Source organism: Melospiza melodia, unplaced genomic scaffold, assembly GCF_035770615.1.
Source record: "Melospiza melodia melodia isolate bMelMel2 unplaced genomic scaffold, bMelMel2.pri scaffold_28, whole genome shotgun sequence".
In the NCBI taxonomy this organism is placed as follows: Eukaryota; Metazoa; Chordata; class Aves; order Passeriformes; family Passerellidae; genus Melospiza; species Melospiza melodia.
Window position 1 is genome coordinate 6,933,407 of NW_026948600.1, and position 19,246 is coordinate 6,952,652.

Here is a 19,246-nt window from a genome sequence, read left to right on the forward strand (position 1 = left end):
TTCATGCCTTTTATTAGAGGCCAGGTTCTCTGTTGCACTCAGTTTGTGTGTTTCAGCCTGCCCACAGCCAGCCTCTGTGAGCGACCTGGACTCCCAGAGCTGGGAACACACTTGCTTAAACTGCTGGTGAACGAGGTGAATGAGGGATCTTTGCGTGGAACTCCAGCACTGTGGATTGTATTGAAGAGGGTTCAGGAAGGGAGACAAATTGGGGCTGGGCACATAGAGGGAAATTTGGGGGGAAAAGCAGTGGGGCAATGCAGTAAGCCAGGACCAAAACGGTAAAGAAGAGGCGAGGACATTCTAGGGGTTGTACATATAAGGAAAATACAGCAGTTGAACTGGGTGATGCCAGCAAAATGTGCTGCATCACCAGGTGCCTGAAAATGCCCATGGGCGAGACCTGTGCATTCAGAGCGGTGTCTCTCTTTTACCTTGGTCACTTTGCCCTGAGATATTACAGTTCCAATGGTAGGCCCCTCAGCCCAAACAACTCCTCCCTTTTTGTTGTGTATGAACAATGCTTCTGCTATCGAGTTTTGCAGGCATTTAGCAAAAAAGGATAAAATAACCAAAACAATGAATACAAGAAACAAAGCCCACACAACAGTCTTAACTAAAGATGAAAACCAGTTTTTCATACCCCCGTGTGTGAAAATTCCAGTGAACCAGTAGTTGTTGCTTTCCATCAGGATCTTGTTTCCTTGATTTTTAGCAGCTGGATGCCCTAGTATACTGACTCCCTATGTGACAACAGGTAGAAAAATGCATGCCTTCAAGTGCCTGACAGGCATGGCCATGGACAAGAAATTGTGGCTTGTGTGTGGAAGCACCCAGCTGAAGGCATGTGGCTCAGTGAGGAGCATTCAGATTCCTGCTGCAGCAGCAACCAATGGCAGCATCCTCTGCCTTTAGCTGATTTATTATCTTGAGGCTTGGATGTCCTAAAAGCAAACAGATGAAGAGATTAGAAGATGAAACTTAAGTTGTGTTCCCACTAAACTTCCTCTTCTTTAAGCCAAGGATGTGAACACAGCTTATTAGAAGAATCATATATCAATGCTAAAATATAGATTTTACAAATGTTAAGACATATATCTTGGTTAGTGGTGTCTGAGCTATCTTGGTCTTGGTGTGTTTGGTCAATGCTGCTTAGGAAATCTTCTTCTGTCCTTCTCCTTCTTCTTTTCCAGGCTTCTGCTGTCTCCTTAGGCTTCCATTCTGTTCTTCTGATGGTAGCTCTGGTGTTTGCCTCGCCGTTCCCAGAAAGAGTTTTTATGTATTTTGCTGGGATCGATCTTAGGAGTGTTGCTCTAGAGACAAGGGCATCTTCTCTTCCCCAAGTAATTAATGGCTAGGTGCCTGTAAATTTGTTTAGATTCAGGTTCTTTGAGCAACACAGGGGCTGATCTTTTAATTGGGCTGCAGTTGAATTAGTAAAATGCCTGATGATGGGGGGAGTTGGCTCCATAAATGAGTTGTTCAAAAAGTTGAATACGCAAAAGGCCTTGGCCAGGCTGTCAATGGAAGATAATATCTGGATTACCCCTCTCAGTTGATCAAGGATCCTTTTGATGGCTCAGTGGGCCCTCTCAGCTATGGACTTTGCTGTGACGGAGTGTGGTATGCCCGTGACATGTTTTATACCCCAGTGGTCAGAAACTTGTTGGAATCAGTGCAAGGTATAAGCAAGAGCATTATCAGTTTTAATTTCCTGTGGAATTGCTAAGGTGGAAAAAACAAAAAGGTAATGTTTTACAGCATCTTCTGATTTTTCACAAGCATGCACAGTGGCGAAAACCGCACTGGAAAAGCTGTCGATTGAGACGTGTATGTATTTTAGTCTGCCGAAAGGGGGCCTAGTGTGTGATGTCTGATTGCCAGATGTGGAGACTCTCTAGTGCTCTTGGATTGACTGCAGCTCTGACAGAAGCAAGGCCGTGTTCCTGACAATTTGGGCAGGTGGCTACAATGGATCTTGCCAGGTCTCAGGTAATTTTGAACATCCTGAGCAGCACAGGAATGTTTTGATGGTAGAATTGGTGGGTGATCCTAGTCTGTGTAAATTTGATTTGAGGAGTATTGCAGTGTTTCAGATGTTTGAAGTAGGCAATTGAGGTGCTCTGGAGTGAGAACTAATTATATATTCAGAAGGTCTGTTCCTGCAAGGGAGCACAGATGTTCTGTAGCTTTCCTGATTAATTCTGCAATAACTTTCTGTTGGGTTGTTATCATTTTAGTAGGTTGGTGTGCTCTGAAAACGCATTCAATTTCTATGAGGGGATCTGAGAAAGTTGAGTCCCCCTGAAACAATAATGCATGGAATTTTGGACTTACACCAAGGATTGCCAGGGAGGAAGGAAAATTAGGGTGGTATCTGTGTGCCTGTTTAGTTTGAATCACCCAGGAGACCTTTTGTACAGCTGCTTCTGCCTCCGGTGTCAGTGGTCACAGTCGAGTCCTTCTCTGCCTTTAAGGAGCGGGAACACTGGGGCAAGATCTTCTGTGGTGATTCCCAGCAGTGAACGTACCCAACTGATGCTTCCACAGAGTTGGTGGAGTCTCCGCAGAGTCTTTGGGTTGTCCTTGATGTGCAGTGCTGTCACCGACATCTTTTCATGAAAATCCGTTCTTTAGGTTTTTCCCTTCTGGGAAGCTGAGGCCCCAGAGAAAGGATGTAAACAATGGTTATCTGCTGCTGTGAAATGCAACAGATGCATCTGTGATTGGCCCATGTTGGATGTGTACAATAAATGGCCAATCAAGGACCGAGCTCTCTCTGGGACAGAGTCGGGGAGAGCTCCTTTGTTATTGATTCTTTTTCTATTCCTAGCTTAGCTAGCCTTCTGAGAACTTTTCCTTCTATTCTTTTTAGTATAATAATAATGTGGTATGCATATACTAAAATAAAAAATCAAGCCTTCTGAACATGGATTCAACATTCTCGACTTTCTCTTCACCCAACAACCCTTGCGACCACTTTGACAAAGTGCTTGGGGTGTGATGGTTCTCTCTGTGCTTTTTAGGCCGAGCTACATCAAGGGGGCTGTCTTTTGGACTTTATCTGTTGCTATCTCAAAACCTTTCCTCTGTACTGCAGTGATGGCATCCTGTACTGCAAAGTCCAAAATGATCTGAGGTTCTGCAAAAACTAATATATGGTCTATGTATTTAAAAAGGATAGCATTAGGATATCTTTTCCGGCTGGGCGAGAGAATTTGCGCTGCAAGGCATTGACAAGTAGTTGGGTTCTTCATCATTCCCTTGAGGCAATACGGTCCACTTGTACCTCTGTAAAAGTGCTTGTCAGTTTGGGGACGGAAAAGGCAAACAAGGGGCTTTCATTGGGTTGCAAGGAGAAGTCAAAAAAGCAGTCATTTAGATGTATCACAAGCATCTGCTAGTCTCAGGATATGATGGAGGCTGAGGGCAGGCTGGGCAGGAGGGCACCCATGTCCTGGATGACCTCGTTGATTTTCCTGAGGTCCTGCAGGAGCCGCCTCTTGTCCTTGCCCGGCTTTCATATGATAATGACAGGCACATTGTAGAGGCTAGTAGATGGTACAATGTGGCCCACAGACAACTGCTCCTACACGAGGGACAGCAGGGCCTTTAACTTTCTGCCTGGTAGGGGCCACTGATCCACCAATATGTGGTCGTTGGTCTTCCAGGTTGACTGAAGTGTGGCGCGCTGCTCAGTTGCCCTGTCTAGAAATCCTTAGCTGTTGATAGGATCTCTAGCCATCTCCCCCTTTGGGACAAGAGGTCTCTTCCCCTAAGTGTTATTGTTGCCCGGGTGACAAATGATCTTACTGTAGCAACTGTGCCCTCAGGACCTTCCAAGCAGATGGTACCTTGACTCCAGAAGCTGGTAGTGGCTCCCCTGCTAGCTAATAATTACCCCAGCAGCTGGAACCAGGGGCCATTGATTTAGCCAAATAGAGCAGGAAATTATGGCGATGTCAGCTCCTGTATCTAATAGTCCTGAAATACATCTCTTTCTCCCTTTACATGACAAAGCACACTTTAGAATGGGTCTATTTGGGCCTGTAATCTGTGCCCACATCAGCATTGGATCAGCTGGTGTGGTGATCATATCTTGTAGGAGGATGGCTCAGGCTCTAACTCTTCCTTTTGGAATGAAAAGGGGAGGGTCTAAGCATAGAGCCTGGACAGTTATCTCCTGCAAAGATGTCAAGGCGAGCACCTGAGGTAATGTAGTGAGTGTCTCCATCCCTTCCCTGGTGTTGGTTAAAATCAAAATGCCTCTGGGCCATTCTTCTGGCCTGTATTTGCCTGTAGGAATATGGTGAACATAAATATCGTGGATTGGAAATGAAAAGGCAGTTACTAGCTGCCTTTGGGTTCCAGGGCAGAGCTGTGTTCTGTCGAGTTTTCTGCAGCGATCGAGCTGTCCTGCTAGATCTGAGAAGGTTGCTGTGCTGGTTCTCCACGATGTTGGGGAGAGTAGGGCAGAAAAGCCTCGCATGTGGTGTCATCGCACAGGGCCTTTCTGTGTCTGTGTGGGGTTTCCTGCAGACCACCGGTTTTGCTGGTGTTGGAAAATGTGTGGACGACGGGGGCAGTGAGGACAGTTATTGTGATGCCTAGAAGGTCTCCAGTAATAGCCTTTATTTTTATATTTCTGTTAAAAATGCCCCATCTCTCCACATATAAAGGAAGGTCCTTTCTCATATGTTTGTGGGTGGGGAAACTTACAGGGTATTAGCACCTCTACTACACCCTGACTGGTAGTCTTATCTAGGCTGGCATCACGGTGTACGGATGCCCTAATGGTGCATGCCTTGACCATTTGTGAAATGGCAGGTTTTGAGAAAATGGACGTGACCGATGAGAGAAGGACAAAAGAAGTACACACATGCAAGTCATTGGGTTTAGTGCCCTGAGGGATTTATGCCTGTTATTTCAGGCCAGGTGCCCTGGTGCACGTAATTCCTACATCTTCCTGAGATTTCATTGCTGGGTGAGGAGTTTAGCAGTGCTGAAAGCTGAGGCCTGTCCTTTGTGTTCCGTTTGGGATGGCAGTGGAAGGTGCCCTGAGCGCACATTCAGAGGCACCTTCATGGCTCCTCATGACACAACACCAAAACTAAATGTGCAAGGTGGCTTCCTTGAATGACATGTAGTCCTTTGAAACATCTACAGGAAGTGGTCTGAAACTGCTCTCTGAGCCTGCTCCTTGGGATCAGCTGTGAGGGGCTGAGGGCTGGCCTGAGCCTGCTGCTGTGTCCCGCTGGGAGCAGCCCAACAGCCTCACCTGCAGAGCAAGCACTGCCAGACACCCTGGAGATCTCACCTGCTCAGCAGCCACCTTTGTCAAGGTGGGTAAACATCAGCTGATGCTGGCTTTACCCTTGGACCCCTTGGTTTAGTCACTATGTCGAATTTTTTTCCTGAATCCCTTGGTATTTACCCCTGGCAGCTGTGATGCGGATGCTCGGGGAGTGTGGGTCTTTGGGGGCAGCTGCCCGGGCAGGGACTGAGCTTGGGGCCCTGTTGGGCCCATGGCCCCCACCAGCAGCAGCAGCCCCAGGGCCCAAAGCCCCGTGCCCCCTGCGCAGCACAGCCTGCCCTGTCCCTGCAGCTGTCACCCGAGTGGGGCTCAGGGGCCAGTGGCTGCTGCCAGCAGCAGGAATGCGGGCAGGGTGAGGATGCCCTGGCCTGGCTTTTGTCTCTTGAACAAGGCGGGCTCAGGGCAGTGCAGAGCAGGCTGAGAAGCAGAGCCCAGGGCCTTTGGAGGCTGCAAAGCTTACAGATCAGCCCCTGCAACTGTTAGCGTTCAGAAACACATAATCACGGGGGATTATATGCGGTGCTTTTTATAAGGAGCTCTAGGAATCGGGGTATATTCAAATATACCCAAATCTGACTCTGGCCATACATCCGAAATGATCATGTTTTTTACTGTATCGTTACATAACTTTCATGTTAATTATTAAACTTATATTGTTCTATTGTATACATAAATTTAGCCCCTCTCTGAATTTCCAACAATGTTTCTCACTATTCTTCTTATGGTTATATAATAATTACATTTAATTACTAAACAATCATCACATCTAACAATTATATAATTTATCATACTGCTTACGCAGGTGGAGTTGATCTGGGAAAGCACAAAGTCTAACATTTTAGATTCTATCTTTAACTTTTTCCAGGGTTCCACTATTATTCTCCCCCCTTTGAAAGCATTTTTACTTCACTATAAGTGTAAATGTTTTCACTTGATACAGTCCTTTATTCCTCAATTTGTACTCGGTTCTTCAAATCCAGGGTTGATCGTGGATGCTGTTATGAACTGGAGAACCAGAAGATGGTGGGCGTGGATCTCGTGTTAGTGCCTTTATTATCCTCTGGTTCCAGGATGTTTTCTTCTGTATCTCTCCCTTTAAGATGCTGTAAACTAACCAAATTGCTAAGAATACAATTAGTAAGATTATCACACTCTCAATGATAGATTTAATCCATGAACTCACATTCCACCCTAAAAAGATTTAAAGATTTTTCTTAACCAGCTTGTAGCCAAATCCTTTTGCTCTTCTTGTGCTTCATGATCTATTTGTTTCAACTGATTGATGTCATATTCTACATCTGCAGTTACATTTGGGATATGAACACAGCAATGATCAACTTGTCCCTTTAAAAATCCACATACTCCATGCTCTTTCAGGAGTAACATATCTAGGGCCAATCAATCTTGTAAAGTCATTTTTGTGGTGGCTTGTAACTGTATATTTAATTCTTTAAATCCTTCCCGGGTGACTCTTGCCAGTCTACCTACCTGACCTGTAAGTTTGTACAGCATCTCTCTGCTCTTATAGTTTGCTATAGGACCAAGCAATGACTCTAGGGCCCATCCAAATTTCACTCCACTAGAGGGTTCTTGCCAAGTGTCATCTGGATTTTCATTGTCTAGAACTTCTCGTCTTGCTCTTATCTGCAGAAGTTCATGTTTTCCATTAAATGGGGACTTTTTTCCAAATTGGACATAAGGTTGGGAGGCCTAAAGTAATCTCCTTTACTTTCCCGTCTACAGGCAGATGTGTTGTCCAGGTACCATCACTTGCTGCCCATACAAATTGTCCTGGACCTCGGATTGTAATCCTGGTACACCCTATAACTGCTTTATAATTCACTCTGCCTTGTTTATGTTTGATCCCTCTGCAAGCACAATCAATTTGTAGGGCTATTGCCAGGGGTGGCATCTGTTTTATCTCTTCATCATCTGAAGTGCAGTCGTAAGTTTTATTACATGCCCACCAACTTACTTTGTCTGCCCTCGTTCTGCTACTAGTGTCAGTGTTCGTTATTGCTGGATCTGTTTCGTTCTCAGGGCCTTCCCACTTAATACACCAAGGGGTGTTTGCCATATATTGGAATCTTTGAAGAATACTCACAGACCAGGCACTGTCCCAAGGTTCTATCTGATCTTTCTTATCCTTGGCCTCACATTCCATACCAGAGTTGTTTCTGTAACTTGCCTCGATTCGGGTACCAGTTTACATGTAATTGTTTTGTTCTTTTGTATTTCAGGTAGTTTTGATGTTATGATTCCCCAATTTACTGGGTCTCCTGCTGCCTTTGGTATTGGCAGGCAGGCAGCTATTCGGCTGGTGTTTTGCATTTTGGCAAAATCTTTGACTAATCCAATCATTACATTCTCAGCCCGAACTGCATTAGAAACCTTTATCATCTGTGTTTCCGTTTGTACCTCTCTCTTCATTCTAGAATGAAGAGTGGTTAGTTGATCATTTTGCATTCCACATCCCAAAGATATTAATAACCATAACGTTAGCACAATTACTGATAGCATTCTGAAAGGAATTAAACACGTCTTATCTGCAGCCTTTTTTCATTCCAGAGTGTCCTGGTTTAGGACAAATTAGGGGAAATCTCCAAAAGGGAGCCCCCCCAAAAAAAAACAAACCTCCAACCACCCCTCCCCCAATACCGGGTTCAGGAAGGAATTTCTCGGAGGAGCAAAGTGGAAAACAAAACCTATTTATTGACAAGTAACAAAAGAACACTCCCCAACACAAGAAAAGAAAAGAAACCAGGCAGTGTTGTGGAGGGCACTGAGCTTCTCTCCCAGACTCCAGGGGTCCTGGACGTGTCAGGTCGGGAGCTGGTCCAGTATCTTCAGGGTAGGGTAAGAAAGAGGGAACGAAAGAAAAGAAAAAAACAGCGCAGAAAGCAGAAAGCAGCAAAACAGCATCCATCAGCTAGGGGCCGAGGCAGGAGCAAGCAAGCAAGCAAGCAAGCAGCGGCAAGCCAAGCCAAGCAGCCAAAGCCAAAAGCGAAAGTGCCCGGTCACACTCACTCCTCCCTCCCCGCCCCGCCGTGGCAAGACGGCCAGGGATGGGGGGGAGAGAGAAAAGGCACAGCTGCCAGACACAACACACGATATTGGGATAAAGGTTGTCACCCCACAACACTCCACCCCTTATCCCTTATCGTGAACATACAATAAAAAACTTTCATTTCACTTACTCACGCCTTTGACACTTACACATTCCTCTCATCTTACTTGCTCAGACCTTTGACACAGTTTCCTTCTGTCTCACATTCAACAAACAATGGCATTCATATATGAGTCTCATCCCACAATCAGGTCTCCCTGAGGCACACACCGTGTTGTTCCATCTTTCTGCATTATCCACCATGTACAACCTGGTCCTTGAGCAAAGACAATCCCATGGATGGGTTTGTCTGTACTTGAGGCAGGGTTGATCCATACTGTCTTTCCCAAAAAACCTCTGACATGGGCCACGGGGGCTTTATCGCCATCGACTGTATTAAGGAGCTCAGACTGAGCAGGACCCGCTCGGTTGGTGGAACCTCGAGTGTTAACTAACCAGGTAGCCTTTGCTAAATGCTGCTCCCAGTTTTTTAAAGACCCCCCACCCAATGCTTTTAAGGTGGTTTTTAACAATCCATTGTACCTTTCCACTTTCCCTGCAGCTGGCGCATGATAGGGTATATGGTATACCCACTCGATGCCATGTTCCCTAGCCCAAGTATTAATAAGATTGTTTTTAAAATGAGTTCCATTATCCGACTCAATTCTCTCGGGAGTACCGTGCCTCCAAAGGACCTGCTTTTCAAGGCCCAAGATAGTGTTACAGGCTGTAGCATGAGACACAGGGTAGATTTCCAACCATCCTGTGGTGGCTTCTACCATGGTTAGTACATAGCGCTTGCCCTGGCGGGTTTGAGACAGTGTGATGTAATCAATCTGCCAGGCCTCCCCGTATTTGTACTTAGACCATCGCCCACCGTACCACAGGGGCTTCACCCGCTTGGCCTGCTTAATGGCAGCGCATGTCTCACAGTCACGAATAACCTGAGAGATACTGTCCATGGTTAGATCCACCCCTCGGTCTCGTGCCCACTTATAGGTGGCATCTCTACCCTGGTGGCCTGAGGCATCATGGGCCCATCGTGCTAAGAATAACTCTCCCTTATGCTCCCACTTGAGATCTATCTTCAACTCCCCTATCTTTGCAGCCTGACGTACTTGCTGGTTGTTTTGCTGCTCTTCATTAGCTCTGCTTCTGGGGACATGGGCATCTACATGGCGAACCTTCACAGGTAACTTCTCTAACCGAGTAGCTATATCTTTCCACTCTTCCGCAGCCCAAATTGGTTTTCCTCTGCGCTGCCAGTTCACCTCTTTCCATCTCTTCAGCCATCGCCAGAGAGCGTTGGCTACCATCCAAGAATTGGTATACAAATAGAGCCTTGGCCACTTCTCTCTCTCTGCAATACCTAGGGCCACTTGAATAGCTTTGATTTCAGCAGATTGACTGGATTCACCCTCTCCTTCAGTAGCCTCTGCAACCCGTCGAGTGGGACTCCATACAGCTGCTTTCCACCTCCGTTTCATCCCTATGACGCGACAAGAACCATCAGTGAATAGAGCGTAACGTGTTTCTTCTGCTGGCAACTGATTGTATGGTGGAGCTTCCTCAACCTGGGTCACTGGCTCTTGTTCCTCATCCACGACACTAAAGCTTTCACCTTCAGGCCAATTTGTAATTATTTCCAGAATCCCAGGGTGATTTAACTTCCCAATTTGAGCGCGCTGCATAATGAGGGCAATCCACCTACTCCAAGTAGCATTGGTGGCATGGTGGGTAGAGGGAACCTTTCCTCTGAACATCCATCCCAGCACCGGTAGTTGGGGTGCCAGAAGGAGTTGTGCCTCTGTACCAATCACCTCCGAGGCGGCTTGGACTCCTTCATAGGCGGCCAAGATTTCCTTTTCTGTTGGAGTATAGTTATCTTCAGACCCCCTGTAGCTCCAACTCCAAAATCCCAATGGTCAGCCTCGGGCCTCGCCAGGCAGCTTTTGCCAAAGGCTCCGGGACAGACCATGGCTCCCGGCTGCAGAGTAGAGCACATTCTTCACATCTGGTCCCGTCCTGACTGGACCAAGGGCTACAGCATGAGCGGTCTCCTGCTTGATCTGGACGAAAACTTGCTGCTGCTCAGGGCCCCAATTGAAGTGGTTCTTCTTGCGGGTAACCAGATAAAGGGGTCTCACAATCTGACTATACTCAGGGATGTGCATCCTCCAGAAACCTATAGCACCTAAGAAAGCTTGTGTTTCCTTCTTATCAGTTGGTGGGAACATAGCAGTGATTTTGTTAATAACATCCGCAGGAATCTGACGTCGTCCGTCTTGCCACTTCACCCCCAAGAACTGAATTTCTCGGGCAGGTCCCTTGACTTTGCTCTTCTTAATGGCAAATCCGGCTTTCAGGAGAATATGAATGATCTTCTCTCCTTTCTTGAACACTTCTATTGCCGTGTTCCCCCAAACAATGATATCATCAATATATTGTAAATGTTCTGGAGCCTCACCCTCTTCTAGTGCAGCCTGGATCAGTCCATGACAGATGGTAGGACTGTGTTTCCTCCCCTGGGGCAGTCAGTTCCAGGTATACTGCACTCCCCTCCATGTAAAAGCAAACTGAGGCCTGCATTCTGCTGCCAGAGGGATGGAGAAAAACGTGTTAGCAAAATCGATGGTCGCGTACCACTTTGCTGCCTTGGACTCCAGCTCGTACTGCTGTTCCAGTATGTCCAGTACAGCTGCACTCAGTGGTGGAGTCACTTCATTCAAGGCACGATAGTCCAGTCCACAGTCAATCTCCATTCTCCGTCAGATTTTCGCATGGGCCAGATAGGGCTGTTAAAGGGTGAGTGGGTTTTACTGACCACCCCTTGGCTCTCCAGCTCTCGGATCATCTTGTGGATGGGGATCACGGCATCTCGATTTGTCTGGTACTGCCTGCGGTGCACTGTTGAGGTGGCAATTGGCACTCGTTGCTCCTCTACCTTCAAGAGTCCTACTGCAGATGGGTTCTCTGATAGTCCAGACAAGGTATTCAATTGTTTAATACCCTCTATCTCCACTGCAGCTATTCCAAAAGCCCACCTGAATCCCTTAGGATCTTTGTAATAGCCATTCCGGAGGAAGTCTATGCCCAAAATACACGGAGCCTCTGGACCAGTCACAATCGGATGTTCCTGCCACTCCTTCCCAGTCAAGCTCACCTCAGCTTCCAACAAAGTCAACTGTTGTGATCCCCCCGTCACTCCAGCAATGGAAACAGGTTCTGTCCCCACGTGTTCCGATGGCATTAAGGTACACTGTGATCCAGTGTCAACCAATGCTTCATAGTCTTGTGGCTCTGATGTGCCAGGCCATCTGATCCACACCTTCCAAAAAACCCGGTTCTCCCGTGCCTCTTCCTGGCTGGAGGCAGGGCCCCTCTAAGCCAGATTGTCCTTCTTTCCTTGGGCATATGCCTTAGAAGTTCCTTCAAGGGGATCGGACATGTCATCATCATCATCATCATCATCATACTTAACATCTCGGCTACGAGCGACCGGAGCTGCTATCCTTTTGGTGATACTTCCTCTTTTCTTCAAATCACGCACCCGTTGTGCCAAAGCAGCGGTGGGCTTTCCATCCCATCTCCTCATGTCTTCTCCAGACTCACACAGAAAGACCCATAACTCAGCCCGTGGGATGTACCTTCTCTCCCCATCAAAGGAGCGCCAGCGTTGGATACCAGGGCCTCTAATTTGTACAGCTGAGATAAGAATAAGGTCCTCCTTAATCTCTTCCCGGAGTTTCTTATGATTCTCCTCTATTTTGTCCTCTAGTTTCTGCAGTTGGGTTTCCACTGCTGCAATTCTGGCATGAGTTGGGCCATGCACAGCATCTGCATACGCTCAAAGCTTCTTTGCCATATCAAGCACAGTCTCATATGTATCATCCCGCTTCATTATTGCTAGGGCAGAAGCGTATTCAGGTGGCCCAAGTCGCACAAGTTTCCTCCACATTACAGGTGTGCATGGTACCAGGTCCGGATTCCTAGTTGTTGTATCATCTGAGAAAATGAGCTCTGCCACCACCATCTCTCTCAGGCGTTGGATCCCCTGTTCTATGGTCTTCCATCGTGTCTGCTGCATATAGAGATCATCCGTACACAGGTATCGTTCTGCTATGCTTCTTAGGACCCGTTCCCAGAGGCTGTGAGGGTTAGCCCCCCTCATCATACCTTGATCGATGACAGGATCATGTGACAGGGATCCCAAATGCCTCACTTCAGTACCATCCAAAATCGTTACCTCCCCTGCAGCATCCCAAAGGTGTACTAACCAACTAATTATAGATTCGTCAGGTTGTCGTCTGTAATCCTTTCTTAGGCCTCTGAGGTCCTTCAGAGAAAAGGAGTCAATATTAGCTCCAGATTCTGTGCCCCTTGATGTGGCCTCTGATTTTGGTGAGGGTCCTTCTCCTGCATCATCATCATCATCCTCCACCTTTCGATTGGTCTTGCCTTTACACTTTCCACCTCTTGTATTAGCTGCAACAGCCATGGGTTGGGGCCTATTGTCTGATTCAGCTGCTAGCCTGGAGCCTGGGATGTTAGCTGCAGCCTGGGTCACTGGGATAATAACTAACTTATCTCCCTGTTCCCTTTCTGCTATCTGCTGCTCCACAGTATCTAGCAGAGTACGGTAAACCAACGCCAAGGCCCAGCTCACTGCAGTAATCCTTTCTTCCTTAGTATTACCATGGCACTTCTCCCTCAAATACTTTGCCACCTCGACTGGATCCTGAATTTGATCAGATGGAAAGTCCCAGTCTATAGGATCAGAAAATTCCTTTAAAGTCTGGCCCATATCCTCCCATTTCCCACTCCAGTCAAGATTTTTCCTGCTTTGTTTTACTCCTGAGTCAGGAGTCTCTCTAACCCCTCTAGAAATCTCAGCTTTCATTTTATATACACTCCAGACAGTATAGAAAAGGCTTAATAAATTAAATGCCAGAAAGTTGGTTTCTTTCAAACTCAGGGGAAATTCAGTATTTTCTAATAGAGATGTCAACAATTTGGAGGAGAAGAAGGAAGACAAAGGCTGAAAAGCCCCTTCCCCTTCTTCTCCCCAAACAAACTGAGTACACAGCCATAACAACAATCCATACATTCCTGAAATAAAGTCCAGCATTTTTATCCGACACATCATCACACATAAGACCAGCACATCTGAAGTGGGTTTAGGGAGTGACGTGGGGACATTTGGGGACATCAGGGACACTTTGGGGACATCAGGGACACTTGGGGACACCAGGGACATTGAGGGGACATCCGGGACAGTTTGGGGACATCAGGGGACATTTGGGGACATCAGGGACATTGAGGGGACATCAGGGACATTTGGGGACATCAGGGACAGTTTGGGGACATCAGGGACATTTGGGGACATCAAGGATGCTCTGGGGACACCGGGGACACTTGGGGACACCAGGGACACTTGGGGACATCAGGGACAGTTTGGGGACACCAGGGACACTCGGGGCCATTGGCGCCGTGCCGGTGTCCCCAGTGTCCCTGTGATGCTGTCACTGTCCCCCAGGTGGACAAGGGCGTGGTGCCCCTGGCTGGCACCAACGGCGAGACCACGACCCAGGGTGAGTGACAGCCCTGTCCCCAAGGCCACCATGGTGTCCCCAAGGCCACCGCCGTGTCCCCAAGGCCACTGCCCTGTCCCCAAGGCCACCATAGTGTCACTGTCCCTATCACCACCCTGTCCCCAAGGCCACCACTGGGTCCCCAGTGCCACAGCCCTGTCCCCAAGGCCACCACCATGTCCCCAAGACCACCATTGTGTCACTGTCCCTGTGACAGTCCTGTCCCCAAGGCCACCACTGTGTCCCCAGGGCCACCATGGTGTCCTTGTCCGTGTCATAGCCCTGTCCCCAGTGCCACCATCCTTGTCACAGTCCTGTCCCCAAGGCCATCATGGTGTCCCTGTCCCTGTCCCCAAGGACACCATGGTGTCCCCAGTGCCACCACTGTGTCCCTGTCCCTGTCACCACTGTGTCCCCATCCCTGTCACAGTCCTGTCCCCAAGGCCATCGTGGTGTCCTTGTCCCTGTCCCAGCCCTGTCCCCAAGGCCGCCATGGTGTCCCCAAGGCCACCACTGTGTCCCTGTCACTGCTGTGTCCCCATCCCTGTCCCAGCCCTGTCCCCAAGGCCACCGCTGTGTCCCTGTCCCATCCTTGTCCCCATCCCTGTCACAGCCGTGTTCCCAAGGCCACCATGGTGTCCCCAATGCCGCCACTGTGTCCCCATCACCGCTGTGTCCCTCTCACCGCTCTGTCCTGAGTGCCACCACTGTGTCCCCATTGCCACGATTCTGTCCCTGTCACAGCCCTGTCCCCAAGGCCACCATGGTGTCTCCAGTGCCACCATCGTGTCCCTGTCCCTGTCACCACCGTGTCCCCATCCCTGTCACAGCTGTGTCCCCAATGCCACCGTTCTGTCCCTGTCCCAGCCCTGTCCCCATCCCTGTCACTGCTGTGTCCCCAAGGCCACCATGGTGTCCCCAATGCCATCGCCGTGTCTCTGTCACCGCTGTGTCCCTGTCCCAGCTGTGTCCCCAGTGCCATTGTGGTGTCCCTGTTCCTGTCCCTGTCCCAGTCCCAGCCCTGTCCCCAAGGCCACCAAGGTGTCCCCAGTGCCACCACCATGTCCCTGTCACCGCTGTGTCCCTGTCACTGCTGTGTCCTGAGTGCCACCACTGTGTCACCCCAGTGTCCCCATCCCTGTGTCACCATGGTGCCCCCATCCCCGTGTCACCACCGTGTCCTCAGTGCCACCACTGTGTCCCTGTCACAGCCCTGTCCCTGATGCCACCACAGTGTCCCTGTCCCTGTCACAGCAATGTCCCCGATGTGTCCCCAAGGCCACCACAGTGTCCCTATTCCTGTGTCATACCTGTGTCCCCAGTGCCACCACTGTGTCCCCATCCCTGTGTCACACCTGTGTCCCCAAGGCCACCACAGGGTCCCTGTTCCTTTTTCACCCCGGTGTCCCCAATGTATCCCTGATGCCACCACTGTGTCCCCATCCCCGTGTCACTGTCGTGTCCCTGATGCCACCACAGTGTCCCTGTCCCTGCCACAGCCGTGTCCCCAATGCCACCATGGCGTCCCCAGTGCCACCATGGTGTCCCCATCCCCGTGTCACCGCTGTGTCCCCGTCCCTGTCACAGCTGTGTCCCCAGTGCCACCATGGTGTCCCCATCCCTGTGTCACCGCTGTGTCCCCGTCCCTGTCACAGCTGTGTCCCCAGTGCCACCATGGTGTCCCCATCCCCGTGTCACCACTGTGTCCCTGTCCCTGTCACAGCTGTGTCTCCTATGCCACCACTGTGTCCCCATCCCTGTCACAGCTGTGTCCCGATCCCTGTCACAGCCCTGTCCCCAATGCCACCGCTGTGTCCCCGTCCCTGTCACAGCTGTGTCCCCAATGGCACCACAGTGTCCCCATTGCTGTGTCACAGCTGTGTCCCCAGTGCCACCCCAGTGTCCCCATTGCTGTGTCACTCTCCCAGCCCAGCCCGTGCCACCCCAGGGTCCCGTGTCCCCGATGTCCCCAATGTCCACAGTGTCCCCAGTGTCCCCAATGTCCCCAACACCCCCAATGTCCCCAATGTCCCCAATGTCCCCAGTGTCCCCAATGTCCCCAATGTCCCCAATGTCCCCCAATGTCCCCAATGATGTCCGCAATATCCCCAATGTCCCCAGTGTCCCCAATGCCCCAGTGTCCCCAGTGTCCCCAATGTCCCAATGTCCCCAGTGTCCCCAGTGTCCCCAATGTCCCCAATGTCCCCAATGTCCCCCAATGTCCCCAATGATGTCCCCAACGATGTCCCCAATGTCCCCAAATGTCCCCAATGTCCCAAAATGTCCCAGAATGTCCCCAGTGTCCTGTGTCCCCAATGTCCCCAATGTCCCCAGTTCCAACTTTTCCCTTTCCCCACCCATTTTATACCAATGTCCCCAATCCATTTTTCCCCAATTTTCCACCGATTTTCCTCATTTTTTCACCATTTTTTCTCAAATTTTCCCCCATTTTTTCTCAATGTCCCCAATGTCCCCAACCCCTGATGATGTCCCCGATGTCCCCAAGGCTGGACAGGCTCTTGGAGCTCCCTCAGTGCCCTGTGTCCCCAGTGTCCCCAAGGTCCTTAATGTCCCAATGCCCCCAGTGTCCCCAATGTCCCCAATCCCATTTTTTCCCAATTTTCCACCAATTTTCCTCTTTTTTTCACCGTTTTTTCTCAGATTTTTCTCCAATTTTTTTACAATTTTTTCTCAATATCCCCGACGTCCCCAACGTCCTCAGTGTCCCCAGTGTCCCCAATGTCCCCAGTGCCCCCAACACCTCCAATGTCCCCAGTGTCCCCAGCGTCCCCAACGCTCTCCAGGTCCTCCATGATCTCAATGTCCTCATTGACCCCATTGACCCCAATGTCCCCAATATCCCCTGTGTCCCCATTCACCCCAATGTCCCCCATGTCCCCAATGTCCCCAATCCCATTTTTCCCAATTTTCCACAATTTTTCCCCAAATTTCTGCTGATTTTTCTCATTTTTTCACCGTTTTTCTCAAATTTTCTCCAATTTTTTCCAAATTTTTTCTCAATGTCCCCAATGTCCCCAGTGTCCTCAATGTCCCCAATGTCCCCAATCCCATTTATTTCCCAATTTTCCATCATTTTTTCTCAAATTTCCACCGATTTTCCTCATTTTTTCACCATTTTTTCTCGTTTTTTCACCGATTTTTCTCAAATTTTCTCCAATTTTTTTCCAAATTTTTTCTCAATGTCCCCAACATCCCCAATGTCCCCAACGTCCCCAACGACCCCAGTGTCCCCAATGTCCCCAATGTCCCCAATCCCATTTTTCCCAATTTTCCACCAATTTTCCTCAGTTTTTCACCATTTTTCCTCGTTTTTCCACCATTTGTTCTCAATGTCCCCAATGTCCCCAATCCCATTGTTTTCTCAAATTTCCAAAGATTTTCCTCATTTTTTCATCATTTTTTCTCGCTTTTTCACTGTTTTTTCTCCGATTTTTTTCCAAATTTTTTCTCAATGTCCCCAATGTCCCCAATGTCCCCGATGATGTCCCCTGTCTGTCCCCAGGTCTCGATGGCCTCATGGAGCGCTGTGCCCAGTACAAGAAGGACGGCGCTGGCTTTGCCAAGTGGCGCTGCGTGCTCAAGATCACGGCGCACATGCCCACGCGCCTCGCCGTCATGGAGAACACCAACATGCTGGCGCGCTACGCCAGCATCTGCCAGCAGGTCACACCCTGTCCCCAACTGTCCCCAGGGGGCGGGGAGGGAGCTGCAGGGCAGGTGACACCAAGAGGTGGCATCTGGAGGGGGTTTGGTGGCATCTAGAGGGGGTTTGGTGACATCTAGGCTGGGTTTGGTGTCACTTGTAGAGGGTTTGGTGGCATCTGGAGAAGGTTTGGTGACATCTAGAGAGGGTTTGGTGGGACTTAAGCATGGTTTGGTGGCACTTGGAGAAGGTTTGGTGACATCTAGAGAGGGTTTGGTGGCACTTGGAGAGGGTTTGGTGGCATCTAGAGAGGTTTTAATGGATCTAGAGGGGGTTTGGTGGCATCTGGAGAGTTTGGTCCATCTGGAGGGGGTTTGGTGGCATCTAGGAAGGGTTTGGTGGCACTTGGAGGGGGTTTGGTGGCACTTAAGGATGGTTTGGTGGCATCTAGACCAGGTTTGGTGGCTTCTGGAGAGAGTTTAGTGCCATCTAGGCTGGGTTTGGGGACACAAGGAGGTGACTCAGGTCCATGGAGAACGCCAACATGCTGGCGCGCTACGCCAGCATCTGCCAGCAGGTCACACACTGTCCCCAACTGTCCCCAAGGGTCCCCAAGGGGCCTGGGCTTGGGAATGGGGGCATCGAAGGATGGTGGCTGGCATCTAGAGGGGGTTTGGTGGCATCTAGAGGGGGTTTGGTGGCATGTAGACCAGGTTTGGTGGCATCTAGAGGGGGTTTGGTGGCATCTAGACCAGGTTTGGTGGCATCTAGAGGGGGTTTGGTGGCATCTAGACCAGGTTTGGTGGCATCTAGACAGGGTTTGGTGGCATCTAGACCAGGTTTGGTGGCATCTAGACCAGGTTTGGTGGCATCTAGAGGGGGTTTGGGGGCATCTAGAGGGGGTTTAATGCATCTGGAGAGGGTTTGGTGACACTTAGGGATGGTTTGGTGGCATCTAGACCCGGTTTGGTGGCACCAGAGAGGGTTTGGTGGCACCTGGACAGCATTTAGTTGCATCTAGGCTTGGTTTGGTGGCACCTGGAATGGGTTTGGTGGCATCTAGACAGGGTTTGGTTCATTTAGAGAAGATTTGGTGGCACCTGGACAGGGGTTGGTGGCATCTAGACCAGGTTTGGTGACACCTGGACAGCATTTAGTGGCATCTAAGCTTAGTTTGGTGGCATCTAGAGAGGGTTTGGTGGCACTTGGAGAGGTTTTGCTGACATCCAGGCTGGGTTTGGTCCATTTAGAGGGGTTTGGTGGCATCTGGACCAGGTTTGGTGGCATCTAGAGGGGGTTTGGTGGCATGTAGACAGGGTTTGGTGGCATCTAGAGGGGGTTTGGTGGCATCTGGACCAGGTTTGGTGGCATCTAGAGAGGGTTTGGTGGCATCTAGAGAGGTTTTAATGGATCTAGAGAGGGATTGGTGACACCTGGAGAGGGTTTGGTGACACTTAGGGATGGTTTGGTGACATCTAGATGGGTTTGGTGACATCTAGGCTGGGTTTGGTTCATCTGGAGAGGGTTTGGTGGCATCTAGACAGGGTTTGGTGGCACCTCAGTGCCCTGGG

At 49.5% G+C, this 19,246-nt stretch overlaps 2 protein-coding genes across 2 annotated transcripts in view; one reads left to right on the forward strand and one right to left on the reverse strand.

The window, feature by feature from the left end:
* The window catches only part of LOC134433877 (zinc finger protein OZF-like), a gene marked incomplete at its 3' end in the record, with an annotated part of 163,448 nt that overhangs the window by 52,723 nt on the left and 91,479 nt on the right, over positions 1 to 19,246 (reverse strand). The window lies entirely within an intron of this gene.
* Positions 1 to 19,246, forward strand: part of LOC134433960 (fructose-bisphosphate aldolase A-like) — a 63,677-nt gene that overhangs the window by 40,349 nt on the left and 4,082 nt on the right. Inside the window, exons 2-3 of the mRNA XM_063182645.1 lie at positions 13,957 to 14,011; positions 17,535 to 17,695. Of these exons, the coding sequence (XP_063038715.1) occupies positions 13,957 to 14,011; positions 17,535 to 17,695 (216 nt within the window). The remainder of the gene's footprint in view (positions 1 to 13,956; positions 14,012 to 17,534; positions 17,696 to 19,246) is intronic.